Source organism: Oenanthe melanoleuca, chromosome 11 (assembly GCF_029582105.1).
Source record: "Oenanthe melanoleuca isolate GR-GAL-2019-014 chromosome 11, OMel1.0, whole genome shotgun sequence".
Lineage (NCBI taxonomy): Eukaryota > Metazoa > Chordata > Aves > Passeriformes > Muscicapidae > Oenanthe > Oenanthe melanoleuca.
Window position 1 is genome coordinate 18,090,398 of NC_079345.1, and position 27,189 is coordinate 18,117,586.

At 40.2% G+C, this 27,189-nt stretch overlaps 1 protein-coding gene across 1 annotated transcript in view; it reads left to right on the plus strand.

Moving 5' to 3' along the window:
- CHST8 (carbohydrate sulfotransferase 8) overlaps positions 1–26,913 on the plus strand; it is a 170,518-nt gene extending 143,605 nt beyond the window's left edge. The window contains exons 3-4 of the mRNA XM_056500347.1: positions 23,102–23,139; positions 25,499–26,913. Coding sequence (XP_056356322.1) covers positions 23,102–23,139; positions 25,499–26,647 — 1,187 coding nt within the window. The 3' untranslated portion in view covers positions 26,648–26,913. The remainder of the gene's footprint in view (positions 1–23,101; positions 23,140–25,498) is intronic.
- Positions 26,914–27,189: the final 276 nt, after the last annotated feature.

Genomic DNA, 27,189 nt, shown 5'->3' on the forward strand with positions numbered 1-27,189 from the left:
TCTTTCAGGATACAGAAAAATAAAAACATTTCTCTTCAAAATATCTCAAGTGAAACCACTCAGATTTTGCTGTGGCAATTTCTCAAGGTAGATGCTTCATGGCTTTTATTTTTAAATTCCCAACATGAAATAATTACATAAAGTATTTGCTTTATTAGTTCATAGAGCAACTGGAAGACAAGTTCATAAAAAATAATGTGCATATGACAATTAAGTATATAAAATCTCCTATAATTTTAAGATATTCCCAGTTCACTTGCTCAAAGGAAAAAGTAATATGAACAGCTTTTTATTTGCTAATTTTACATATTTTTGAAAATACAAAAAACTTTTTTATTTTTTAATAAGTAATATACCTTAGGTCAGTCTCAGAACACAAACCCAGCTGCTGCAGATTGGATGAAAAGTCAGGAAAAAATAAACAGGGGGTCTTCTGATCTCAGGTTGGGGAGGAGATGGGAGCAGCTTGCTTTGAAATTATTATTTTACTGCAGAGTAGAAATGGCATAATGAGAACTTCACACTGCCAGAAGCTGTAACCCTTGATGGCTGGAATACAGCTGTCACATTAAAAGTGACACATTGCCAGTAGAGTGGCATAGCTGCAGTAATCAGACTTCACATCTGTGCTGCACTTGCCAAATAAGGAGCTTTTAGTGCAAGTCTAGGCCAAGGTTAATGAAATTATTTAATATGTTTTATTGCAGCATGGTCGTTCAAAGAAGTCAATGGAAAGGTACATTAAAACTTATTATTCCAATTGGCAGCAGAAAAAAATTAAAAATTAACACCTATTATTGTAGCAAATTGTCCTTAAGAACCCATTGTATGAACTACAGGCACCTTAACCACTTTTTTCAATTATATCTACATACTTTAAAGAGAAATGCTTAAAGGAAACCAAAGAAATGAGTTTGCATCAGGACACTGGTTAGGAAAAACAGGTTTATATCTTCAATGCAGATCATATATCTACATGAATTCCACTTTTCTTTATGAAATCCTGTTCCTGTGAGCATGAGCCAGGTGATCTTCCCTGTATTTCAATTCTTTATTATAGCCCTCCAAATAACAGTGAGCAGAAGTGATTCTTGCAAGCCTGGAACTACAAACAGGATTGTAGCTGCCACCAGAAGGAACCTCTGGCCACAGACTGAGCTATCCTGGCTCAAAACAAAATAAGAGCAAAGCCCTTTCACTGCTGGCACTGTCTACTCAACAAAACACTGCCTTGTGTAGGAACTTGCACATTTCAGAAAGAGGAATAATGTGTTGAAGTTCTACCAACCACTATTTCCTTTCTGTGAATATTTTCATTGCCAATGTAACAACTTTCAGTGTTTGGATATGCTTGTCTGACTTGAGGGTGCTACAATCTTCAGCTCTGGGAATAAATACCTTATACTGAAAACCCAGTCAGAAGTCATTTGAAGTCTTTCTTGTCACTCCAAAAACCAGGAAGCCAAGCAAAACCCTCATCATACAATTCACAATGATCTAAGAAGTTCCTTGACACTGCAAATATTACAGAAAATCCCAGAGCAAGTTAGATTACATTGGATTAAACAGAGAATCTTTGTAGAGTCAGGGTAGACAGCATCTCCATGTCAGTTACTTGGATTTGGTTCTTTGGTAGTTTGGGTTGGGTTTTTGGTTGGCTTTGGTGTTTTCTCTTTGGGAGGTGAGGGGGTGGTCCCCTCTTTCTCAGGAAAAGAAAGAATTTCACTGCTGGGATTTAACCCCAGCCAGCAACAAAGCTCCACACGAGGATTAGCTCCACACTTCCTCCACCCACAGTGGGACCAGAGGGAGAATTGCAATGTAAAAGGGAGAAAAGCCATGGTGGCAATAAAGAGAGTTTAACAGGTGAACAAAAGCTGCCCACACAGGCAAAGCAAAGCAAGGAATTCCTTCTCTGCTTTCCATGGGCAGGTGCTGGGCACCCCCATCACACACAGCAGTGATTGGGATGGCAAAGCCAATTCCAGCCACTGCTCCCCTCCTTCCCCCTGTTCCTCAGATTTCCATGAGCCCTGGGGTCAGCTGTGCACCCCCAGCCTACTCCATGGTGGGTGAGGAGCAGGAAAGGCCTTGGCTCAGGAATGAAAACATCCCTGGATTTCAGCACCAATGAAAAACACACCCTGGCACTGGCTGCTGTGAAGAAAATTGACTGAATCCCAGCAAAAGTCATAATACTCATTAATTAACATTTGGTGGCAGGAGAAAAGGAAGAGTTATTAGGAAGGTTCTGGCTGAGTTCAACAGAGGCAAGTTAAAAGTAAGGAGCAGTAAGGAGCAGAATAAGGAATGTCACAGGTCAAGGAGAGGTCTGTGTTATTATGGACTCCTGGTTTTGTGATGGAACACAAGGAGAAGAAAACACACTGGACACTGCCATGGGCAGAACATTACCAGAGCTCTGGGTCACCTCTATCTTTTTGTTTGTGGTTTGTTTTGGTTTTTTATTGAGGATTTTTGCTGGTTTCTTTGTGTTTTTGGTTTGGTATTTTTTCGTTTGGGGATTTTTGCTGGCTTGTTTAGTTTTGCTTTCTTTTTTTCAAACCACTGCGTAAACTATTTAAAACATGAGGAGGATGTGGAAGCCTCTCTAGAATGAGTATTCTGGTTTTACCATGAGTCCTGGCTGATGTGGTGCACCCCTGCAGACTCATCATGCCTGCCAGACTCTGTGTCTGGAGGGGGATAGAAAAAGAGAAAAAATAATGGAAAGATAAATGCCCCATGTGTCACATTGTCAACCTTATCAAAACCATGAGTCAGACTCAAAAGTGCCATAATTTTAATCTCATAAATCTGAGAGTTGAAGTAATAAAATGACAAATCTGATTAATTTTTTAATGTTTTGAGAGGGTCTTTAGATCTTATTTTACTGGCAATTCACTTCATTTCCCAAGTGACACTAGCATAAGAAGAGGCAGAGGAAAATCACCTCATAAAAGCATGAATGTACCCTGGGAAATACTGCCTTTCCCAGTGACCTGCAGTATTTTGAGTTCCCCTAGTAAGCAGGTTATGACTTGGCTTTACAGCTTCATTAGACTCCATGAGCTCTGATTGGCATGAAATCATTTACAGGGGCAGCAGCATCAGAGATTGAAGTGACAAAACCCCACAGTATCCTTCTGCAGATCCCTCTGGTAGCAATTCCTCTCCTCCTGCCTGCAAAAACAATGCCAAGGCTTCATGGAAGGAGAAAGAGAAGTGTAGCTGACCTGGCACTAGATACCTCCCTGTCCTGCAAGAGGGATAGGAAGAGCTAATGCTGAAAATATCCCATCCCTTGTGAAGCAAAAGATCATTTGCTAAGGGTAAAAGGGGAATTTGAAGGGGTCTCAAAGCCCATGAGAATTTAATAAATTCGCTGAGAAGTAAATTGGACTTGTGCACAACAATCTGGGCGAACAATTCAGAAGGTGATGCCCTAGAACTGCTTTAAGAAATAAAGAACTAAATTTTGCCCTATGGCATTTTTTTGCCCAGATTGAAGAGTTAATTGGACAAAAGCTAATAGTTAAGATTTGGGTATAGAAGAGAGCTTTTCCACTCTTTGGAATGGTAGCAGGCAACAGCAAGCTTGTTAGTTTACCATTCATAGAAAAATTCCCTTTTACAGCAGTCTCCTGATTTTCTAGACAAATGTATTTATTTCTCTGTACAGACTTATCTAGAGTGAGTGAGTGAGTGCTATGTGCAAAGCATCTCAAGCCTGCTCATGATTGTTTCTGTCTCACTACAGTTTGACACAGTTCAGATAACCACTGAATAATTTAAACACCACCAACACCTATTGAGATGAAGGAAGAATTTCTTGTCGTTCTTGTGCTGTCATAACATGAATATACTAACACAGAGTGGAAAAATTATACATACTGGGCTGTAAATCCATCAATTTTCAAATAATTTGGGCTTTAACCATTAGCAGTTGCAAAAAAAAAAAAAAAAAAATAGAGAAAGCTTCATGAAGTGAGGAAATTCACCTCAGCTGTGAACCCAGTCACTGTGATTTTAATGGATGTGGAGTGATTTTTCCCAGTACAGACTTAGCTCACTGAGCAGTTTCATGTTTGCAAGCTTCATTAAATACACACACTTACAATTTCTAATTGTGGTGAAAACAGAGATAATTTTAACACCACCCTTTTAAAAATAGCTCAACTTACAGCATCAAATTGTGCCATGCATTGCCAAATAAAAATAGTGCTATCAGTCTTTATTTGACAATTTTGGCAGAACAAAGCAGTGCCAAGCTAGAGCACAAAGCTGCTGAGAGGCCTGCAGCTATTTATGGGGATGGCTGGCAGCCATGGAACTTGTTCAGAAATTCTTTAAAATGTGACAAAGAGAATTAAGTTTAAACTCCATATAAGAGAGAGCATTTTTTACAGTTTATGTTCCTATTACTTTATTTTTTCCTATATTGAAAGTAGAGGCTATCTGAGCAACAAGATTTACAAAGATAGTAAAAAATAAATAGATGTATTTCCAATGTTTTGTTATTAGGCCTTACCAAAGAATTTAATAAGTTGAATTTTTCTATTAAATTTAATGAGTTTCTTAATTTATTACTGCACAAGACTTGAATTATAAAACAATAACATAAGCTGCACTCTAATTGCCTAAGTATGTCTGAGGATGACAGCATGTTTAGGCTTTCACTTGAGCATCTAATCTAAATATATTAACAAATAGCACAAAAAACATTGCAGTTGTTCAAAGAGACATTGCAGAATTAATTGGTTTTTGTGACAAATAAAACCATTCTATTAAAGCATTATGTTTACTGTTACATTCCACTTTGTGATGGGGAATTTCCAAGCTCTTTGCTTAATATTAATACAGCTCTGTGGCTTCCTTGAGGGCTTGTTAAGAAAGATTATTCCCACTAAACCAATAACCTGAACAAGGCTGAGCATGGAAGTTTAGGGGCTGAGGCAGGTCTAGGAGGCACAGGATGAGCTCAGCTGCACACAGGTCTGTCTTCAGCAGCCAGAGCCTGCCCCATGATATCTTTTTCTTGAATGACTTTCACATCCAATTTCAAAACATCCTGGCTTCTCATCCAGGAGGTCTCTGGGCTGGTGTCCTGCAGGTCTGGCAGGGACAGCTCCATGTCCTGTCCTCAGCTGGATCAGCCACACATCTCATCAGGAGACAAAGCATATTTTTTACATGAAACTCAGTTTTTTAAATGCATCTCTCATTACCCCAAACAAAAGTTTTCTATCAGATAACACTCAAAAATAGTTATATCTAACACTTTTATGCTCTTTCATGACAGTTTGATAATATTGTTAGCTACAAAATCTTTGCAATGCATAGGAGTTGACATGTTAGTTTATTTTTTTAATTGCCCATAATGTTTTCTTCACAACAAAAAACACACAAGGAAAATTAAAACACTTCATATTAATAGACTGGGTGGGTGGATTGGTTGATTTGGGGTTTTTTAAACATATTGATACTTCTGGAAAAGTATTCCAGAAAATACAATTATAAGAGAAGCTGACTATTCCTAAAATGACAACTTCTTAAATTAAACTGGTGTTTTCATGTCATGAAAACTTACACTCTAAGCTTCAAGCAAAATCCTGTTTTTCACCTGGATCTAAATGGAAAAAGAAGTAGTACAGTTTTTTATTTTGTCCTTTGGAAGAGAGCTTTTTTTAAAATTACCTGTATATTTTTACCTTGTCACCTGGAATAACATTATTCATAAATTTGAACTGTTATTATGCCTGTCTGCCAGTCTTCCCACCAGGTGGTGGTAAAGTTGGGGCAGACCCAAAAGTTTCAGAGTTTAAGTTCCAGTCCAAATCAGCTACTTACATAACACCTGTTAACTCACAATGAGAATTGTTCTCTCTCCAACAGGACAATTGGCAGCTTTTTTAAGGGTCCCAGACCAATGTGGCAAGAAGGAGCAGATTCCTGGGAATTCTGATTCCTGGGAATTCTGATTCCTGTCAGGTGTACATCACTTTCCCATTGCCCTGGCTATGCTATCAGACCACTTATTGCAAGAATACAAAAAACTCATTGCAAGTGGCCTCAGTGAATGTGGCAGCTCCTTCCTGAGGAGACAATCTGCCTGTTTCAGAATTTTACCTGCTTTGTTGGTGGGGCTGAGTGATCTGGAAGGACATGGAAATTGCAACAACCAGACTTCATCACTGGATCCACAGGTTGTGACCTTTCCACTCTTCTCCTTTCTGCCTCTTTCTTTCTCTCCTTCTTTTCCTAAATTCTTCTTCTCAGAATATATTGTAAACCAGAGTAGAAATTCCAGTCAATGCCTTAGTGAGTGCCTTGTTGTGCCTGGATATGTTCAAGTTGGCTAAGTTTGAGTTTGAGTTTGAGTTTCCTAAGTTTAAGTTTGCAAAGTACCTTCTTTTGCACGTTGTTTTAAAATCTGCCAAGTAATTTGTTTCTACCTCATTGTTCTAAAATTGGCAGTAAAAGTTTGTTATTGAGCCTCCTGAGAATTTTGTAAAGATTTCAAAGTAAATAAAACAACCTCCCCATTTACCTATTGAGAGGATCAGGGCTGTGAATGACTAATTGATATCTAACTTGGTTTAATTTCCTACCAAGACAAGCAAATGGTTTCTATCATTCAACATACTGATATATATATTTTATTTTTATTTTTATTTTTTTAAGAGGGCAACTTCTGTTTTTTGCAGTCAGGCTCAGAGTTTGAGGAAGGTAAGGAATAGAAGAATTCCATTTATAAGCATCAGTATTCAAACTGTCTTCCCTGGCCTGTTCCTTTCTCCTCCCCCTAAAGATACAGAGGAAGAACATGAATAGAAGTAGTTGCAGGATCTAACAGGGCCATTTGTCACTGCCAAGATTCATCAGTGATACAGGATTACAAGAGGGAACAACTGAAAGGCTAAGGATTTATCTAGAACATCTGAAATGGATATTAAACTGAGATTTATAGCAAAGTGATTAATGAAAATTAATGTTTTCTGTCTTAGCTACTGTAGTACTGAAAACAAAGAAACTTGTTCCCTTTCCAGGAGCCATCATGACCTCTTCACTTGCTAGCAACACTTAGAGTAGGTACATATGTTAAACATTTTGTATTTTGACTTTACTGTGCAGAAATTTAGCCAAGAATATAAATATGTTCACAGGACTGGAGTGCTGTAAGCACAGAGGCAATGACTTTTGCAGATGACTGTGAGAAAAATGTTTAGTGTCTAAATATGGTTCACTGCCTGCTGAAACTGAGACCCTCTGAGCAATAAAAAATTTCATAAAAGCTCATAAAGGCAGTTTTATTGTTTTTGTAGAGCTGTGATCAGGATTTTCCTTTCAATATCTATCTGGTGACATGCTTTTTAAAGGAGTTACAGGCTTGCAAAGTTACAGGAGGTATTTAAAGAGAGGAGTTAAGGAGTGGCTGGGGGGGTGCTGGGTTAATGGTTGGACTCAGTGATTGCAAAGGATGTTTCCAACCCAAACGACTCTTGTAAAGATCAATGAAAAGCTAATGGCCCGTGGTGAGAAGGGCTACGAGCTGACATCTTCATGCCCGTGCTGCTTGGCAGGTTCACTGTAATTCAGTGAGAGATTTGGGAGCAGGACTGAGCCACAGAAAATCCTCTCTGGGCTGGTTTCAGTACAGAACCCAGCCATGAACTGCAGGAGGTTCTAGAAGAATACTTGTTTTTTTTTTTTAAATATGAAATCTCTAACCTGAAGTTTTTCATGTATATTAAAAATAACAGCTTCTACTGTAGAAAGGAAGAAGAAAAACATTACTATTTCCATGTTGTTTTTTCCCATGTACCTTCTCTCTGGATGTGGACACTAGAAATCAACTAAAACATTTTCTGCTCTTATTGAATTATGTCTAACAAGATTCAAGTTCTTAGTGCTGTAACTTACTGTCTAAAGCACTAAAGAGACTTTTAGTTAATTTAACATAACATTTACTCAGAAAGAAATCAGCAGTATTCTTATAAAAATTTAGGATGAAATGTGTTCATTAGTATGCCTCTCAATTTCAATAAAGGTGATGTATAGAAGGATGAAGTTCTTATTTAATAGTTTTGAACTAGTAGTAGCATTTTACATGTCATGAATATTTGGACATTTATTTGATTAAAGGAGACATTAAATACAGAGAAATATAATTAAATACAGTTGAAACAAACAGCATTCTTCAACTGACCCAGCATTTTTATATTACTTTATTTTGGTATTCAATAATTCTCTAATTCAATAACAAGTGAATCAGGGTTCCTCAGTCCCTGTGTAGATTTAAGCCAAAAGAAATCACTGTCTGGATTTCTGATTAATTGTAAGTTTATTGCTTAAACAAAGCCACATACAGTTAAGGGAAAGCAGAAAAACATTCAAAACATCAGAAATCCTAATAGGCCCTTCTCTTAAGATGCTTGCATACACTCATTTTGGCTACTGTGATGCCTTTAGGGTGTTGACAAAGAAAGAGAACCCTGAGAACAAGGGAGAATTTGTGCAGAGCTGTAAAACAGACTCATTCCTTTCAGAGGACTCAGAGAGAAGATGGTTTAAGCAAAGATACTACAGCTAGTTTAGCTCTCTGAAATCTTAACAGGCAAGATTTCTTTGTATTATATTACTGAGAAAGGTGAAATCATATTTTAAAATTACTAAAACGCATTTTAAAGAGTGTTGGTTTTTATGCAGATTTTGAGATTATGACCAGAAAGTAGTATTAAAAAAACAGTAAAACTACTTTATGTAGCAGTCATATATCCTATCCACCTCCAAATTTGTCTGAAACACTCTACAGAACTAAATAAAACTTACAAGCTAAGCATTAAAAGGCACTGAAGTGGTTTACATATACAAATCAAAGTCTCTCAAAGAACATTTCTAGTCTCTACATCAGTTCTTCCAATGTGGCACTCTGGGTAATATAGAATATGAGGCCAAGTAATTGGAAAATTATATTTGAAAATCTGTCCTGTCAAAGGAACATGCATTGGGAAAATGTTTGTGTCAACAGCATCTCCATCAATGTTAACATATAGACACAGGCAGAACTGGGAAGAAATTCCAAGACAAGCAAGGTGACACAAAACATGTCAGGAGAAACTTTTGGGCAGAAGGTAGGGGGGAAAAAAGAGTAACTTTGTGTTAACTAAGTTAAGTAACTAAGCTTGTGATCAGCAATTTAATTCTCAGCAATTCAGTAAGTTAAGGAGAGCATCCTTAGAATGTTTGCAGAGCACTGAGCACTCCTGTTCCTGGTGAATCAGCTTGCAGGCACTGCACTCCTCTGAGACAGCACATCCCTCCCATGTTATAGCCCAGGAGACAGAGGCTCAGAGTTAGTAATGAGCCCAAGCCTCCAGACCGAGCCAAGCCTGCCAAGCTCACAACTTTATGTTAGATGGGCTCTGAAACCTCCCCTGCTGCAAACTCTGGAAAATTAAACTCATTTAAAATACAATCAGCAAAACACGAAGTGATATTGTCTACATTAATTAGCTCTCATGGCTTTAACCTCAGCCAGTAATTAGACACCACAGCCACTCTCTCACTTCTCTTCCCACGGGGCTGGGAGAGAATCCGAAGAGCAGAAAACTCGTGGTTGAGATAAAGCCAGTTTAACAGGCTGTCGTGGGAAACCCAGAATTTTACTGTATTCCACATCTGTCTGCGCCCAAAATTGCTACAGTGGCTTTAAAGCCTAATGCCACAGCTGGAAATGGGATCAGGGCTTGCTGGGATCTTTTTTGGGGATCCCTTGAGCAGATCTGCTCTGGCCTCGTGGGCTTGGGCTCAAGGTGAGTCCTTCGGCTTTGGTCTTGGGGCTGTCCTGCCTCTCGGGTTCTTGTCACACAGCTGAGGCAGCAGGGGCGAAGGCTTCTCTTTGGTGTCCCCTGCCACACCCTGCCATCCCTTGATGTCCCCTGCTGTCCCCTGGGGACAGGGCTGGGGCCACTTCCCCTGCGCTCAGCTGCGGGAGCCGCCCCATGGAAGGGGTTAAACCCTCCGGGTTTGTCTCTATCCCCAAGAGTCAGTGGCAATTTTGCATCTACGGATCTTCACTTCATTTTTGCCTGTTGGTAAACTGTTATTTTTTTCACATACAGATATTTGTTTTTCATTTCTCCTAATTGGTGGAAAGGGATCAGTTACAACTATAAGGGAAGGTAACTCCTTGCAGGGTGTCTATCTCTTAAATTGCCTTAACCAAGACAGGCAAAGCCAAGGATCAGCACACCAGCAAAGCAAAGCAAAGCAAAGCAAAGCAAAGCAAGGATTTCATTCCCTGCTTCCCATGGGCAGCTGAAAGTTCAGCAGGGTGTTTGTTTGTGGTTGCTTGGGCAGGCCAATGCCATCAGTCCATCAGCCCCTCTTCCTCCTGCTCCCACAGCTTTACATGCTGAGCACCATGGAATGCCACACCCTATGGAATATCTGGGTCAGCTGTGTCCCCTCTAAACCCTTGTGCATCCCCAGCCTATTCCATCACAGGGCAAGGAACAGCAAAGGCTTTGACTTTGTGTAAACCCTCCCCAGCAGTAACAAAAACATCCCTGGATTTCAACAGACTCCAGCACAAATGCAAAATGCAGCTCCACAGTTGCTACCTTGAGAAAATTGATTCTATCCCAGCCAAAATGAGCACAGTAACAACCTCTGAAATTGCCTGACCCATACATAGCCATTTACTAACAGTAGATTACTTCAGAATTTTTCTTCCATTAATTCACTTCAAGGCAATATCTTCTTGTGACTTGACAAAAAATTTTTATGAAAACACACCATTATGAAATACAAAATTAGGCACTACAGAAAAGATATCTTGAGGATGCAGTGTTGCAAAAATATATTCAGACTTTATGCCAGAGGTTCTGTATCTAAACTTTTAGGATATTATAGCTTCTCTGTGAGAATAAAGCAAGCACTGAATCATTCAGTCTTTCAGCAAGTTCCCCAAGCTAATCCAGCAGCACTGGGCTGGCAGCTGGGTTCAGCACACCAGCAAGAAACAAGCTTGCTAAAGACCACTCTGCTTATCTTTCCCACAGTGTATTTATTTTATTACAAATGTAGTTTGAAAGTCTGGCCTGAAGTGTCTGACAGTCACCAAGGAAATCACTCACATTGCTTCTTCCAGCGCTTGCTGCCAACATATTGGCAATTTCCACCTTCCTTAATGGGGAAAAAAAAAGGAAAATTATGTCAAGTAAGAGGCTAGAATCTCATTTGTCTACAAGAAAATTTGAATCCATAGCTCTGTTAAGGAGGTACTAGATTGAGACTAGATCACGCTTACTATGATTTTAATTATTTCATTTTTTTAACATAACATATTCTTCTTATAAGATTACCAGGCCTGAACCTCATACAAAACATACAAGTGAAAAAGCACTTTTCTCAAGTTCCTCAGGGAAAAATTGCCTTCAGAGATTCTCTGAGGAATATGCCCTAAAGAATTTCATTTTTGTGCAAGAAAACGAAATACACGAGAAGTTATGGGAAGGGATTTGAAGCCATACTACTATGTATTTTCTCAAACCAAGTTGAATCTTTATGTTCTGAATAGCAAAAAGTATAGAAAAGCTATCTGAAATTGCACATGGTGTGCCTCTGCAAGTTTTAGTTCATTTCAGTTCCACAAAGATAGTTTAGAGCATCTTTGAAAAGAGAATATGAGATTGCATCAAAAGCATAAACCCAATTCATGCTAGAAGGACTTTGTTGCCTTCAGATGAAAAAGAAAATCTAAAAAGAGTAAAAATCAGCAAAGTTGGATTTGCATGAGGAAACAGAGACAGACATTTAAATTCATTCTAAAGAATGATGCAAACCGTTTTTATTTCTTTGTCCTTCTGTTTTTGACATCTTCACTTTTTGGATAATTAAGTCTTTTCCTACAGAGATTTATGACAGTTTTGTAAATGCTGCCCATTCTTATGCAAAGAGAGAAGACTGGGAAAAAAGTGAGTGTGTGTGAAGCAGTGGTGTTTTTTCCATGCCTGTTCCTGATGGTTTTAGTCTTTCTTGAGGCAGTGACACAAAGAAATTAAAACTGAGACGAAAACTTCAGACTGTGTATTTTTTGACACGTATTTACTTTCTCGTATTATAGTTCTTGCAGAAGTAAAAAAAAGTAAAATTTTATCCAATAATTTTTTTCTTAAATAAAATTTAACAGGAAGAAACTTGCTTTTTGCAAGCCCATAGTAGTTTTCAATTGGTTTCAGAGGAGCAGCACTAACTTCCCAATCCTTTCAGGGAAAAGTAGAGTGAGAAGAGGGAGCATTGAGTAAAGACATTAGGAGAGCAGTTTACCACCACCTGAAAAATCCATTATGTGGTGCTGCTTGCTCATGAAGGAGCTGATCTAGTACCCACTGAAGTAAATGCCAAATTTTCATATTTGAAAAGACAAGGTTATATAATCATAGATAACTATCACTTAAGCAGAAGCTGTTCTAATACTGCAACAAAGGGAGTTTTAAACCCATGCTTCCAATTCTCAAAGCAGCAAGTCTTCAGACAGTGGAGTGCAAAGGTTTTAAATATTTCATTTCTGATTAATGAGTAATAAAACTAAGATAACTCAGTCATTTGAGTAAAAATTTCTTTTTCCTCTTTCGCCCAATGGATCAATTCCAAGACCATCAAAAGATCACCAAATGAGATTGTCTAATGTTTACACATAGAGAGCAGCCTGTAGGCATCCTCAACAAAAACACAAGACAGAAAGTAGCTCGATAAGAATCCACATCTGAAGCAAGAGTTGCATCTCAGGTGGAGCAAACAGCCAGGTCAGTAAAGGCCTGCAGTGGTAGCTGCTCACTTTTCCACAGTCCTGGGCTTTCAGCAGCACCAGAGCAGAGGCAGCCAAACAAGAGATGGTGTTGAATTGCACTGTGTAAGTTCACACCCAGACATAGCTCTTCCTGGCAGAGTGCTGCCTCTGCACACTGAAACAGAGGGGCAGATTGTGCCAGAGATCCTTCAGCAAATGCATAACAGAGAATGGATCATATATAACTGTATGCAAGGTCCTGAATGAACCATGGTTGTATTGAAATGCTCTGAGCAACAATTGTCACGGAAAAGCTATCAGTGAAATCAGACACATTCACACACCTTCATCAGCTAAATAAAAGTTCCATTCCTAGCTAACCATATCCAGCAATCAATTGGCTACTTACTGTTTGCATGCACTGACTTACAAAATCCAATTATTCAATTGTCATAGCAACTGTATCCCAAATTTGGGCTGTCAGGGTGTATGCAAACAATCCATCTCTCAATTCATACAGCCCTTCCTTGGCCTGATGCAGCATTCTACACTGGGGTACTGGGAAATACAGAAAGTGCTATTATGTGTGCATGAAAAATGCAGATGTGCCCATAAATGGCAGTGCAGAAGGTTTCTCACTGCAGATACCACTGATATTTCAGGCTATAGAGAGAGGCAACCACTCCAGAGTCTCTGGCTCCTGCATCCCAGGCTTTGTAGGAAGGAAATGGGGAAGAGTGACCTAATGGAGAATATCTGTCTGTTCTCCCTGCCAGAGCAGATGTGACCCCTCCAGAAGAGCAATGGAGCTCATCCAGGTGTGTAGATGACCAGAACAGCCACCAATCCCCACAGAAGGCTGTTTTTATCTCCCCACATCCCTGAGGTGCTGCATCATCTCCTTTATTTCTCTGCCAGATCCCAAGTTCTGTGCTGTGCAGAGGAGAGGAAGGAGGTGACCTGGCAGAGACAGGGAGCAGGAGAGTGAAGAGATGAGCCATGGGGGTAGATGAAACCTCTCTCCTGTAGCAGCAGCTCCATGTGCTCCCTGACTGAGCTATTCACAGCCAAGTGGGGTAGAATGAAGACAGGAATTGTGCTGGGAAGTGAACAGGGAGAGAGGCACCAAAGGCTTCCCTCCAATGCCAGTTCCAAGCTGCAAAGGGATCAAAGTCTGGGATATCCAGTTTCTTAGTGGTAAGAGTTGTGAGCTGAAGTTAACAGAGCAAATGTCCTCCAAATCCCACTGCCATTACATTGTCTTTATGTCACATGACATAAATCTTTGTTAGGATCAAACCTTAAGTCCTGTAAGCCCCTGAACCTCTCAGGCACACGCCACATGAAGCATTAGGTGTCCTCAGCAAGGCATGTCCATTTTAGGCTTTCCAGATTCTCCTGGAAATTTTCATTGAAATTTTCATTTTCATACCAATTTTCATTGAACTTTGCATGGCCAAGGAGAAAACACGAGCATAAAATTGGCACTTTACTGATGGAGAAATTGTGAATTCCAGAAGTTTTGGAGCACCTTTAAATGGTCTCCCCTTACCTTTAAAAAGTATCAAGCTTACTAAAACTCAGTACTAGCACTTCAACTCCTGCTACCTGGGTTGCACCTCAGGTCAAGTCCTAGGTACCATCTAATGTCACCTGAATCCTGGCAGTACTGAGCACTCAGTTTTTGAGCAGAACCATTTCTCCCTCAGTCTTACTGATAGGAAAGTCAATTCAAGACACTATTCTCGTGCAGCCATGTTGTTCTACCCATCAGTCATGAAAATCTGGCTGAAGGAGTGCAAGTGAGCTCCTTAACAGGATACAGAAAGCCTTCCACAAAGAAGAGTAGAGCCAGTGAGAAATGACAAACAGGAAATCCCACTGCCCTTCAAGAACTCAGGAATAAAGGGCCTGGCAAAGAGCTCAACTGAGCTTCCCAAGAACTGCTTTTCTTCACAGGGTATGAATCAAAGTCTGTCCAATTATCACCCCTTCTGCACCAAGTTTTGTAGCTGTTTCAAGTGTTAACCTTTTTTAATGTTCCATATTGATCTTTTATACTGAGAAGACTTGTCAAGAATCAACTATGAGAAGAGGAGAAAGGGAAACTCTATCAGTTCCAGTTAATTGATTGCAACACAATAATATGTAACATTTGGGTACACATCTGGGCTATTTGATCCACAGTCAATCTATCAAAGCAGTGAATTTCAGCACTCAGAGGCATGGCTGTGTAGACATACTTTTTCAATTTTGCCTGCAGCCTTCTCTCTTTCCATCTGCACTTTCTTTCCCAAAGAAACATCTCTGCAGAGTGACATGAAAGCAGCCCAAAATTCCACCTGTATCACTTTGTCTCCCCTCCAATAGAAAGACCAGTGAAGCTTTCATGTCCGACATGCACAATGCCTTGAAATATTTCTGGGTTCTGGTTGAGCTATTCTAACTAGCTACATGAAGTCAAATTACATGAAATTGCTTGAAATTCATTGAAATTCCTCTGGTTACCTGAATAGCTCTACAGGCTACTAAATATAAATGCAGTGTTAGATTTTAAACTTTAGCTTTTACTTTTTAATAAATCTGGGAAAGTGTAATGTCCTTGCCAAAGTCATGCTACGAAGGCAATATGAAAATGTTAAATATGAGAATGAAGAATAACTGAAAGGTATTAAGTAGAAATTGCAAGTAACTGCTGACAGTGCCTGAAAGCTAATGATGTTAATTAACTATATTCCCAGGGATAGGTCCAAAGAAGGAATGGGAAATGCAATAACACAGACCTGACTTCTCTTTATAGAATTCTTATTGAATATAAATTTAGTCAGGAAATGGCAAGTTCTAATTAGTATGGCTAGATAGCAAAGAAGACAAAGCAAACAAGAAGTTGTACCTTCCTCATAATAAATTCACAAACTACTCCACCTATTCTTTCAATTAAACCTTCAATATAAATGTGTCATGCCCCCTCCTTTATTGGGTATCATGGAAGCAGAGCAAGCTTAAGTTGCATCATTATTTAGTCAAGAAGAATGATTAAGTTTATATTAGAATATAAGACCATTCTGAAAAAAAAAAGCACAATTGTATGTGTTTTTCTCAAATAGTTCATATACCTGTTCTATTAGTATGTTGCAAGTTAAAGAAGTATCAGGGTTTCCAAATCCCAGTTAATAAAAGAATCTTTTCCTCAGTCAACTTCCAATCTCAACAATAGAGGACAGTTAACAGCCCCGTTGCAAACTCTGGACGTAAATTTAAAATTTTCTGGACAAAAGTAACACCACAGATTCAGAATACTCAGCTATCAATATCAGCTGTGCAGGTAGTGGGACTCACCAGAATGACACAGCAACACTTTATTTGGGTTTTGGTTCAAAAGGAATGTATTCCTTTAAAATGCTACTATTTCTGTTTCTGCTTCTCTCCTGCTTTCACTTTGATGAATAAAACAATTTGCAAGACAACCCATATCAAAACAATTATTTCACACATGGAGCTGTTTTTAGAATAACAAAAGAATAAACAGTAGCTTTAAGAGATGGTATTTCTGACTAGTACATAAAAATATGTACAGCAAACAGGCACGAGGCAAGAGCTACAAAGCCTTTATGAGGGGGTGTGTTGGTTTTGCATGGCCTGGCTCTTGGTAGCAGGGGGGCCATGGAGGTGACTTCTGTGAGAAGCTGCTGAAGCCTCCACCATGGCCAGCAGAGCCAGTCCCTGGGGGCTCTGAGGATGGACATGCTGCTGGGCAAGCTGGGCCAATTAGAGGTGATGGAAACACCTCTGTGATAACATATTGGAGAAAAAATCAAAACAAAGTGGGAGCACAGTTTGAATTCCAGCTGGAGGAGGGAGTGAGAACATGTGAGGGAAGCAGCATGGAGTCACCAAGGTCAGTGCAGAAGGAGGGCAGGAGGTGCTCCAGGTGCCAGAGCTGAGATTTCTCTGCAGCCCATGGTGATGGCCATGGTGAAACAGCCCATGGGATCGATGGGGGATGCACAGATCCATGGGGATGCACAGATCCCCCCAGCCCATGGGATCCATGGGGATGCACAGATCCATGGGGATGCACAGATCCCCCCCAGCCCATGGGATCCATGGGGGTGCACAGATCCCCCCCAGCCCATGGGATCCATGGGGATGCACAGATCCCCCCAGCCCATGGGATCCATGGGGATGCACAGATCCCCCCCAGCCCATGGGATCCATGGGGATGCACAGATCCCCCCCAGCCCATGGGATCCATGGGGATGCACAGATCCCCCCAAGCCCATGGGATCCATGGGGATGCACAGATCCATGGGGATGCACAGATCCATGGGGATGCACAGATCCCCCCAGCCCATGGGATCCATGGGGATGCACAGATCCCCCCAGCCCATGGGATCCATGGGGATGCACAGATCCCCCCCAGCCCATGGGATCCATGGGGATGCACAGATCCATGGGGATGCACAGATCCCCCCAGCCCATGGGATCCATGGGGATGCACAGATCCCCCCCAGCCCATGGGGAAGATGCTCACACTGGAGCAGGTGGATTCCTGGAGGGGGCTGTGACCCAGTAGGAGACCCAGGGGAGAGGGGCCCTGGTTCCAGGCTGGAGCAGCCTGTCCCTGGAGGACTGCAGCCCATGGGAAGGGAGAGCCATGTCCCAGCAGTTTTGGGAGGGCTGTGAGCCCTGGGAGGGACTCACCCTGCAGCAGGGGTGGTTTGGCTGCTCTCATGAGATGGAGCCAAGCTGGAGAAGTTCACAGAGAACTGTCTCCCGTGGGAGGGATCCCACAGTCCCACAGGGAAGAACTCCTCTCCATGGGCAGGGGAACAAGATCTCAGATGAACTGACCAAAACCCCACACCCTGTCTCCCTGAGCTGTTGGTAGGAAGGAGGGAGGGGTTGGGGAAAGAAAATATGTTTTTAAGGGCTAATTTAATTTTCATAATCCTCCCCTGACTTTGATGGTCATAAAAATCACTTTGCATCTCTAAATTGAGCCTGTTTTGCCCTTGGAGTGTTTTCTCCCAGTCCTAATCTCAACTCATGAACTTTTCATTCATTTTTTCCCCTCTCCTCTCCCCAACTGTGGCAGGGGAGGATGAGAGAGTGACTTTTGTGGGTTCCTGGCAGCTGGTCAGTGCCAAACAAGACAGGAAGATAGCCTGGGTATTTTGTCTGAGAAATGCTGTGTAGGCATAAACACCATCCTCAGGTGGAAGCCAAATCTACAAACAATGGGTACCCAGCTGCACACACTGATCTTTTATCCAGATTCCCTTCCTGGAAAAGGCAAGGCCAGCCATGTGGGAAGGGTGGCCAAGGTTAAGCTGCCAAGAGGGACACAGCACCTTTGCTATGAGAGAGTTAATGGGGGATCAGGAGGGAAGCAGGGACACCATGGCAGCAGCTGTGACTCAGAACTGTGCTTCACAACAGCTCTGTGCAGATTTGCTGGTTCCAGCATATGGGATCAGCTACTGGTGCCACAAATCATCTGGGAATATCAACTTCTTTGACAGTATGAAAGTCCTCAAGAGGCAAACATTAAAATATCACTTAATGCGTGTACTGATCTCTGCTTTGGCTCCCTGATTTGTAATTTTTTCTTGTTCAAACTGATGGATGAACTGAATGTTTTTAATTATTTCCAGGCTATGCCCTTCAGAATTGCATTGCTTTCCCTGCATACAGTACTTCTGTCCAGAGACTCCCTTGCTTCATTAAGATGGAAAGTCATTTCAGTTACAAAAAGCCAGAGTAATCGTGTTTTAATCAACTGAAGTGCACACAAGCTGCTCCCATCTAAGCACCCCATGACACAAAGGCACAAGGCTGCATTGCCTGCTGCCTGTGGGATGCAGGAACCCCAAATTTGCCTGCTTTGGAAGTGACACCCACAGTTTCATTTAAATCCAATGTCTGCATCTCTGAAGCTGGACATAAAAGCACAAGAGCAATGGAAATTATTGGTGTGTTAGCACAATACTAGCACAGGAAAGTGGAAAATGAGGATCTCTTTTTGGGGAGTGTTCTGCTTCATCACAACTACTGCTTGAGAAGAAGCCATCAGTCAGAGTTCAAATTTCCTCAAATAGACTGCATTTAAACCATTAGAAATTGTATGCTTGACAATGGTAGGATTTAAACAAAAAGCTGAGAATTCAGGACAAATGTGCTACCTGAGTTACAAAAGAACTCACACATGAAAGAAAGCTCAAAGAGACTAAAAAACCCCAACCCTCAGCAGCTTGGCAAACTTCTTATGTCTGCCAAAAATAGGGGGGGAAAAAAGAAGCTCTTTACTCAAAGAGGCATGATTAACTACTTACTGCTCCAAAGGCCTAGTTTGGAGACTGGGAAGCAGCCAGAGAAAGATTCCATCATTTCCCCAGTGCACAGGAAATAAGCACCAAACCTGGCTGCACATGCATCACTTAACCCAAGCATCCCCTGCCAGAGCTTGCCCATGTGTGGAAGGGACAGCACACACTTGCAGCTTCACTGGGGACTCAGGGATCAGATTTTGCAGATCTGCTGCACAGGTTTGCTTCTTTCCTGATGTACAACTCATCACTTCTGCTACTGCTTTCCTAAGACTACTTTACTTGGTCTCATTAATTCTATCTGTATTAAAATGAGATACTGTGTGCAGCTTAGATGGAACCTTTGAAGGCATTTTTCCAAATCAAACTATAACTTTATGTTAGAAAAAGGATTTATAGCACATTGTTAAAACAGACACACATATAAAGTCTGTTCTAATTAGGCTTTAATTTTTGTAGAAAATGCTTTTATTTTAGAGGTTTATATATTTCAAAAGTATTCCAGATGTGTATACAACATCTATATTTTATACAGATGCAAAACCAAATAATTTACTATGGTAGCAATCTTTAACTAAATTTCTTTACTGAGAAATTTAATTCAAATATGCAAACAATTGGACAGCAGAATAAGTTAGAATCAGCTATGGGCAGGTCTTTTATACTGTATGAGCTGAGTTAAGTTTAAATTAAAAAGAAAAAAACAAAAAAAGGAAAAAAAAAGCTGTCTTAATTTTCTGACCAGTATTTTTGGGAAAATCTTCTTTCAGCTAAATTTTTTTCATGCCTATCAGAATTCTGAGTACTACTCTTTTAATCATTCTGCAATTAAGTACACACTATTGTCTCTGAGAAAAGACCTAAGACTGGGTGTCTGTGGATAGGACACTTGCCACAGATGTTCCTGAAATGCCATAACAGCTGTTCCAGAGGAAATTTCACAAATCTGTTTGGATGGAGCAAACGAGAGCACTCTGTGCACAGAAGCTCTGGAAGGGAAGAGTTGAAGATGCAGGCTTGAGGTTATCATTTTTATTAAAAAATATTTCAGCTGTAGCTGAGTCTCAAAACAGAGCAAAACATCAGAGGCAACCCAAAATTCTGTCCTGAAGCAGAGAGAGAGGAGAAGGCAGAATGGTGAAACTAAGCAGTATTACATGAGGGAGATGAAGGCCATTCTGTTGTGTTGATAGTAGCATTTGGAAAAGAAAATAAAGAACAGCTCACAGTGGGTTTCACTGTGTGGTAGGACTGGATAAAACACAGGCCAGGCTCAAGCCTGGAAAATCATGGTCACAAAAGTAGAAGAGCAAAGAACACCATGAAAACCACCAAAAATAATCCTTAATTGAAAGAATGAGTCTCTGCTATTCCCTCTGTGTTTGGGCTCCAGTGAGATGCTGGTCATCATCATGTCTGGCACCTAAGTTATTGATCAACTGTGTGTACCAGACACCAGTGGTTTATTTATGGCCAAAAATATTACCCTTTTGGCAATAAAATCAAAGACCTGGTAAAAAATATGGATAGTAAAGGTGTAGCATAACAATAAATTAAGATTTTGATTAGTATAATAGATCTGTGCAATATAACTTCTCTGACTTCATTGCACTTAAGAGGTTTTTATCATGTAGATTTAAATCTAAAGTGACAGACTGTATCATGAGAAAGATAACTAAAGGAAGCCAAATTTAGATGTCACAAATTCAGAAAACATTGAAGAGATTGGCAAGTGCTTCACCAAACATTTATATTAAGCAGGAATTATTGTTCTGATTACATCTTAAAGCCAGTAAATGAATAACCATCTTTTTAGATGGTTACTCATCTCTTCCCAGCATTTATTTTTCATTTTTCAAAACAAAGCATATCAGTACAAAATATTAATCTCCCAGATAAGTTATCTTTATGAAACACTACTACAAAAACATAATCATAATTAACCACAAAATAGTTAGGTCTCATACCTGCTCTTTGCACTTTTGAGGGATTTTATTAATCATAATTAGTCATGGCCAGCTTTAAGAGGTAATTACACAAAGTGTGTGGGTTTGCCACAAGGTACCAGATCTTGCTTTAAGTCAGAACAAATGACAACAACTGAAAAAAACTAACCCTGAGTTATGTTATGATTCAGACACAACAAATGCTCCAGTACTTGTAACTGGTTCCATCCAAAGTACTTCCCCAGTTTTTTAATAAAGTGACCAAAAGTCTTTCCTCATCTATTTAAGTTTTCAAGTGTAAAAAGCTCAAAATATTTTGGAAAGGGAAGTTCATCTTCCCCATCTTACAACTTAAGAAACTACCCCAAGTGCTGCATTAATGATGTTAGAGCAAAGGCCAAGCAGCTCAAATAGCTTAAAATTAGCCCTTAGGGTATAGCAGAAAAGAAGCAGTTCCATTCACTGACAAATACAACATTTTCATGGTATAAACAAATCACCCATGCTTTAGGATCAGCTGTTTCAAAGTGCTGGTGCTCGGATTTTGCTGGGGTTTTTGGACAGCAGGTTCCTTCCCTGCCTTGCTCTGTAACACATTACACAGCAGTAGAATAAATGTGGTTCTTTGATCACTTCAGGAACTGGACAACAGCTCAGGAGCATCTCCTAAAGCCTGGTGCAGAAGAATCAGCCTCAGGTTTCCAGAATGCATACAGGAGTGCTACAGACAAGCTCTATTTCTCTTTAGTAGATACTTTCTGACTAAACATTTTTGAGAAGCAGCTGGGAGAAGGCTTAAAACTCCTGTAAGGTGTCTAGAACTTATTTCTGATGAAGTAAAAATAATATGCTCTTTACTTTTAATAGGCACAGAGTCACAATATCCCACTCAACCTGGAGTTCATTGCTAACAAATTGCAGAAGTGGAGTCAAAGCTCAAACATAAGACAAAAGCATCATGAACACTGTTAGAGGAGCTCTTGGAGCATAGAAATAACCAGAGCAATTTTATGTAGACTCTACTATGAATATCAGTTTGTAGCTCTGATTTCAAAAATAAAGCATGACTAATTATCTAAACCTTAACTGCTGTAAGTCACAATGTGAACACTCATGTCAGGTGTTTCTGAGAGTTTTCCTGGTACTATGAAAATCAGCCTAATGGGACTCAGCTTTCACTCAGTGATGTGCAAGACCTTTAGCTGTAATTGTCCTTGTCCAAAAGGCTGTGGATTCATCATGCACACTTATTAACCTGAAGTCTTCAAGCAACATTGACAGTGATGACAGCAGTTCTACCAGTTGAAAAACAAATGTCATAATTCAGGAGCATTTCCATTATCCATTCCTGTATTATTAAGTTATACCTAACAAAGGTTATGGTCATGAAACAAACCCTACACATCAGCTAAAGCTGCCATCTAGGATTTTCACAGCTTTATTACTCTATTTTCAGGTAAATATCACTGTAGAAGTCAGAAGATTAGAGAAAATATGATTCTGTATTGTTTGCCTCTCCAAAAGTGCAAATATGACCTCACTTACACATAACTCCAGTGCATGTTGCCTTTACAGCAGAGTACCCCATGCAAGCTGTTATTAGGATTAAGTACTGTCCTACCCAAAGTCCCAGGGTGGAAGCTGTATAGCTTTGGGTAAATACACAAAGGACAGTTTGTTTTTAATTAGATCTCTAGCCTGGAGTCACAACCTTCAGCTGATTCTTGTTCTGCTGCTGGTCTTTTAACTGAGGTTTAACAATCACTTTTGTTCCACTTTTGTTCATCTCAGTTTCCCCATCTGTAAAGGGTGAAAGTTACAGAGTCTTTTACTCCATTTCACAATTTTTATTACATCTATACATAAAGTAGCCTTTCAAGGATTATTGTTACTATGAAATATACATTAATTATGATTCACCATTGGTCTATTTGTCATTTCATTAACAGCACTTGCTCTATCAGTCTAGAAGAAAAGAAACTAATGTTTTTTATTTCTAAATAATTACTTTACTTTCTTTCTTTGTTTAGGGATAAAATATAACATGGGATTCCAGCAACCAAAAAAAGTAAGTTTTCAGAAGTACATAAAGAAAATTGCACCCATATTCTGAGTATGGAGTACAGATAGAGATGACTCAGATAAGGCCACTAGACTGGAGATGAAGCACTGAAAAGGAAAAATGCATCAAAAGCTTAGCCATGAAAATGTAAATTTTCCTTTTAAAATAGGAATTTGATAAGCTATGCAACTTCAGTTTTATGAGTTTTTTCCTAGACTGGATATTGCTAAAAGATATTGTAAACTTTGCATATATTAATATTCTGCATGAAATCTCACTGATCAAATGAATGCCTTGAGAAGTACTTAAAAAGAGGCTAAAGAAAAATGCTGGTGGAATTCCTCCATCTAGTGGCTGTCAGGCTGCAGGGGCTGGCTCTAGTCCACAGTCAAAGACAAGAGCAAAGTGCAGGAACACCGTGCAGCTGCCAGCTGTTCCAGATGCATGGCCTGCTCAGATGGGTGAGAGGGGCTGACAGCTCCTCTGCAGCTCCAGCCCCACCTTCTGCACCAAGGGCAGCACTGACAGAACATGTTCAAGCTTCCCAGAAACTGCAGGGTCATCAGCAGCCTCATCAAAAATCCAGAATTCCAGAGTATCAAATCCAGCCTGAATTTGATGACTTTTAAATATCAACCATGTCATGAGCACATAGGATTGATCTACAGTCAGTCTTGTAAAGGGTAATATTTAGAAATACATCTGGAATTTACAAAGACAAACACATTTCTGACCACAGAAACAACCTCTGAAGATAAGAGTAGAGTCCAACAATCACTCCCAACAACTGAATAGTGTTTTGCATAACAAGTTATCTGTTGGTTTCCCAGTCTGCACACCATACTTGCTACCAGAGCATCCAACCTGAACTCTGCCAGTGTCCTAAAACTTGTGTTTAATACTGATCTGTTGTGTTCAAGTTTTGTATAGTAATTATCAATACAAGCAAGTCACCTACAAAATACAATTTGTTTTCTTTTTTTGTTCTTTTGTCACCAATATTTTTTGTAATGAATTCTGCATCTCTTTTCTGAGACTATTCTATTCTCTGACCCTTTAAGTAGAATGTGACAAGATATAACCTCCATGACAGAACAAGTTTGTCACCTATTGCAATGCTTTTTTCAGACAACAAAGACATAAAAAACTGATTAAGATTTAATCTGCCAGCCTGAAAGAACATGGGCCTTCTAATCCCCAACTGTATGCCTCAAAATTCACACAGTATCCTATTTTTAAGCCAGTTGTAAATACTATTGGGTAAACACTGAAAAATCAAAAATTTAAATTTAAAATTGTAAACCATCTAGCTAAGTATTTTGGGTCAACAATAAATATTCTGCAACTACATATCCTCTGTTGAAATACTCCATGGTAATTAACATGCTACTCTGATCCAGGTTACCTCAAAATGGGGATGATAGTTAAACAGTGCCCAGAACCTAATTCTGATCTTAGAGGCATAGAAAGGATTTAATTCAGCTACTTTGAAAAGCAGGAAATAATGGAGTACACCTGGGATATATGCAGGAAGTATTAACAGAGAGATCTCCCAATGAAGAGCAAGTCCCAGAAAGCCTTACCCATAGACCTGCTTTGCTTACTCAGTTTTCAGTGACCTAATCCTCCACAGCTTCCTTCAATGCTTCTCATCCAGGCTCAATTGCTCACCTCACTCAAGCCTCCCTTTGGGGTCCCCTTTGTGGTGCTCTCACCAAACAAACCCATTTGTTGTGTGCCAAACCCATTTATTGTGTGCCAAACCCATTTGTTGTGTGCCAAACCACAGCATTTTCACTGACATCCTTCCTGCTTCCCTCTGCCCATATTTACATCTCACTCCACCTTACAAACTCAACAAACCCCCCTCCCTTCCCTGTTGGGCTTCACTCTGTGCCAAACTGTTCTCACTGCAAAGATAAATCACTGGTGTGGGGGTGGTGGCGGGAAACACACGACCCAAACAAACAAACTCTTCAGTTTGGGTGACAGCAGGGGCAGTCTAGAGTAATTAAGCAAGTCCTCTACTCAGATACGGTTTTGTAGAAATTTCAACAACATCTAAGGCAAAAGCACCTGTCAAGGTCTGGGTACACCACCTAAAATACTGTAATACAATTAAATTCAAATGGGAACTAGAATTTACTGGAAATTTAGATCAGGTTCATCTCTGCCTTTGAGTTTCAGATAAGCACATGACAAGGTGACAAGAGAAGAGCCTGTGCCACAGTGCAGTGCTGAGGGCTTGTGGCAACACCTTTCCTTGTACAGTTCTGAAAGCTACAAAAGATCCACACGAAGTGCTGCAAGCTGTAAGCAGTGACAATCTCTCACTTACTAATAACTTTAATCTATTTTTCCTCAGGACTGCGTTTCCAGCAATAACCAGGATGGAAGATTAAGAAAAAATACTGCAGACGGAGCAGCAACAGTTAAGCAGAGCGATTCATTAGAGCCATCTGAAAGTGTGCCCACCAAGCTTCAAAGCACTGACAGGAGGCAAAGCAGCCTCATGTTTGCTATGAAAGATCAACAGAAAGGTGAGGAAATTAATTCCATCAAGCTCTATAAACGCAGGAGGAGGTTTATAATTAAAAAGAGCCCAATTCTGATTTCCATGAACAGCTCCATTCTCAACCTGCCCACACTTAAATATGAGGATAGAAACAACAGCAAGTGGAAAAGTCTTTATCAGATCCAAGGAGAAAGGAAGCGGATTATGAGGGAAACTTGTTCGAAATACAAGAGCAATAGCAGAAGAATAATCACTCCTTATCATGTGTCTAGAATATTTGTGGAAGACAAATACAGAGTTTTGTACTGTGAGGTCCCCAAAGCGGGCTGCTCTAACTGGAAGCGGGTGCTGATGGTGCTGAACGGGCTGGCCTCCTCCACAAAGGACATCCAGCACAACACAGTGCACTACGGAAACTACCTGAAACGGCTGGATGGCTTTGACCACAAGGGCATCTACCACAGGCTCAACACCTACACAAAGATGCTCTTTATCAGGGAGCCTTTTGAGAAGCTGGTGTCTGCATTTCGGGACAAGTTTGAGCACCCGAACAACTACTACCACCCGGTCTTTGGAAAAGCCATCATCTCCAGGTACCGTGTCAATGCCACCAAAGAAGCACTAAGGACAGGCTCTGGAGTCAAGTTTAAGGAGTTCATTCAGTATCTCCTGGATGTACACAGGCCAGTGGGTATGGATATACACTGGGATCATGTCAATAGGCTTTGCAGCCCGTGTTTGATAGACTACGACTTTGTTGGGAAATTTGAAAGTATGGAAGAGGATGCAAACTTCTTCTTGCACTTAATTGGTGCTCCACAAAATTTAACTTTCCCCAAGTTTAAAGATCGTCACTCCAATGAAGAAAGAACTACCACTAAAATTACCCAGCAGTATTTTGCACAGCTTTCTCCTTCTCAACGACAACAAAGCTATGACTTCTACTATATGGATTACTTGATGTTCAACTACTCAAAACCTTTTGAAGATTTATATTAATTTGAGAGCCTGGGTATTTCCACAGTCACATCAGTTGAATTGTGTGACAAATTCAGGTGGCATCTGTTTATATATACTTACCTGTTAGGAAACAATTGGTTGAAGAGCAGGGAAAAACCCAAACCAGAACATAAACAGATGTTTACATCTTCACCTTAATTGCCTCCTTTTTCAAATCATAATTTTTTCTATAATTTCTCCATATGAAATGTATGTACATATATGTATAATATGTCAGGGCCCCCAAATAAAGCACAGAATTTTCCAGGCTGGTGTGGGCTATGTTTGCACTTGGGGGAGAGTGTCTTGAAATGAGGGAAACACAAGTGGCAATTCTAAAGGGCAGCCAGTATTTCAAGCTCTTTGCAGTTCAGAAAATAAGTTGTTAAGTGATGGAGTAGCAAGAAAGAAAATACACTGAGTAATACTTAGAGTTTGTTGAAATGTGCAAGGCATGAAGCCATACACAGGTCCTGTGTGTTTGAAGGTGGATGCTGATCATGGTTTTCTGATATTCTTAAGTTAGTTAGGGAGAAAAAGTC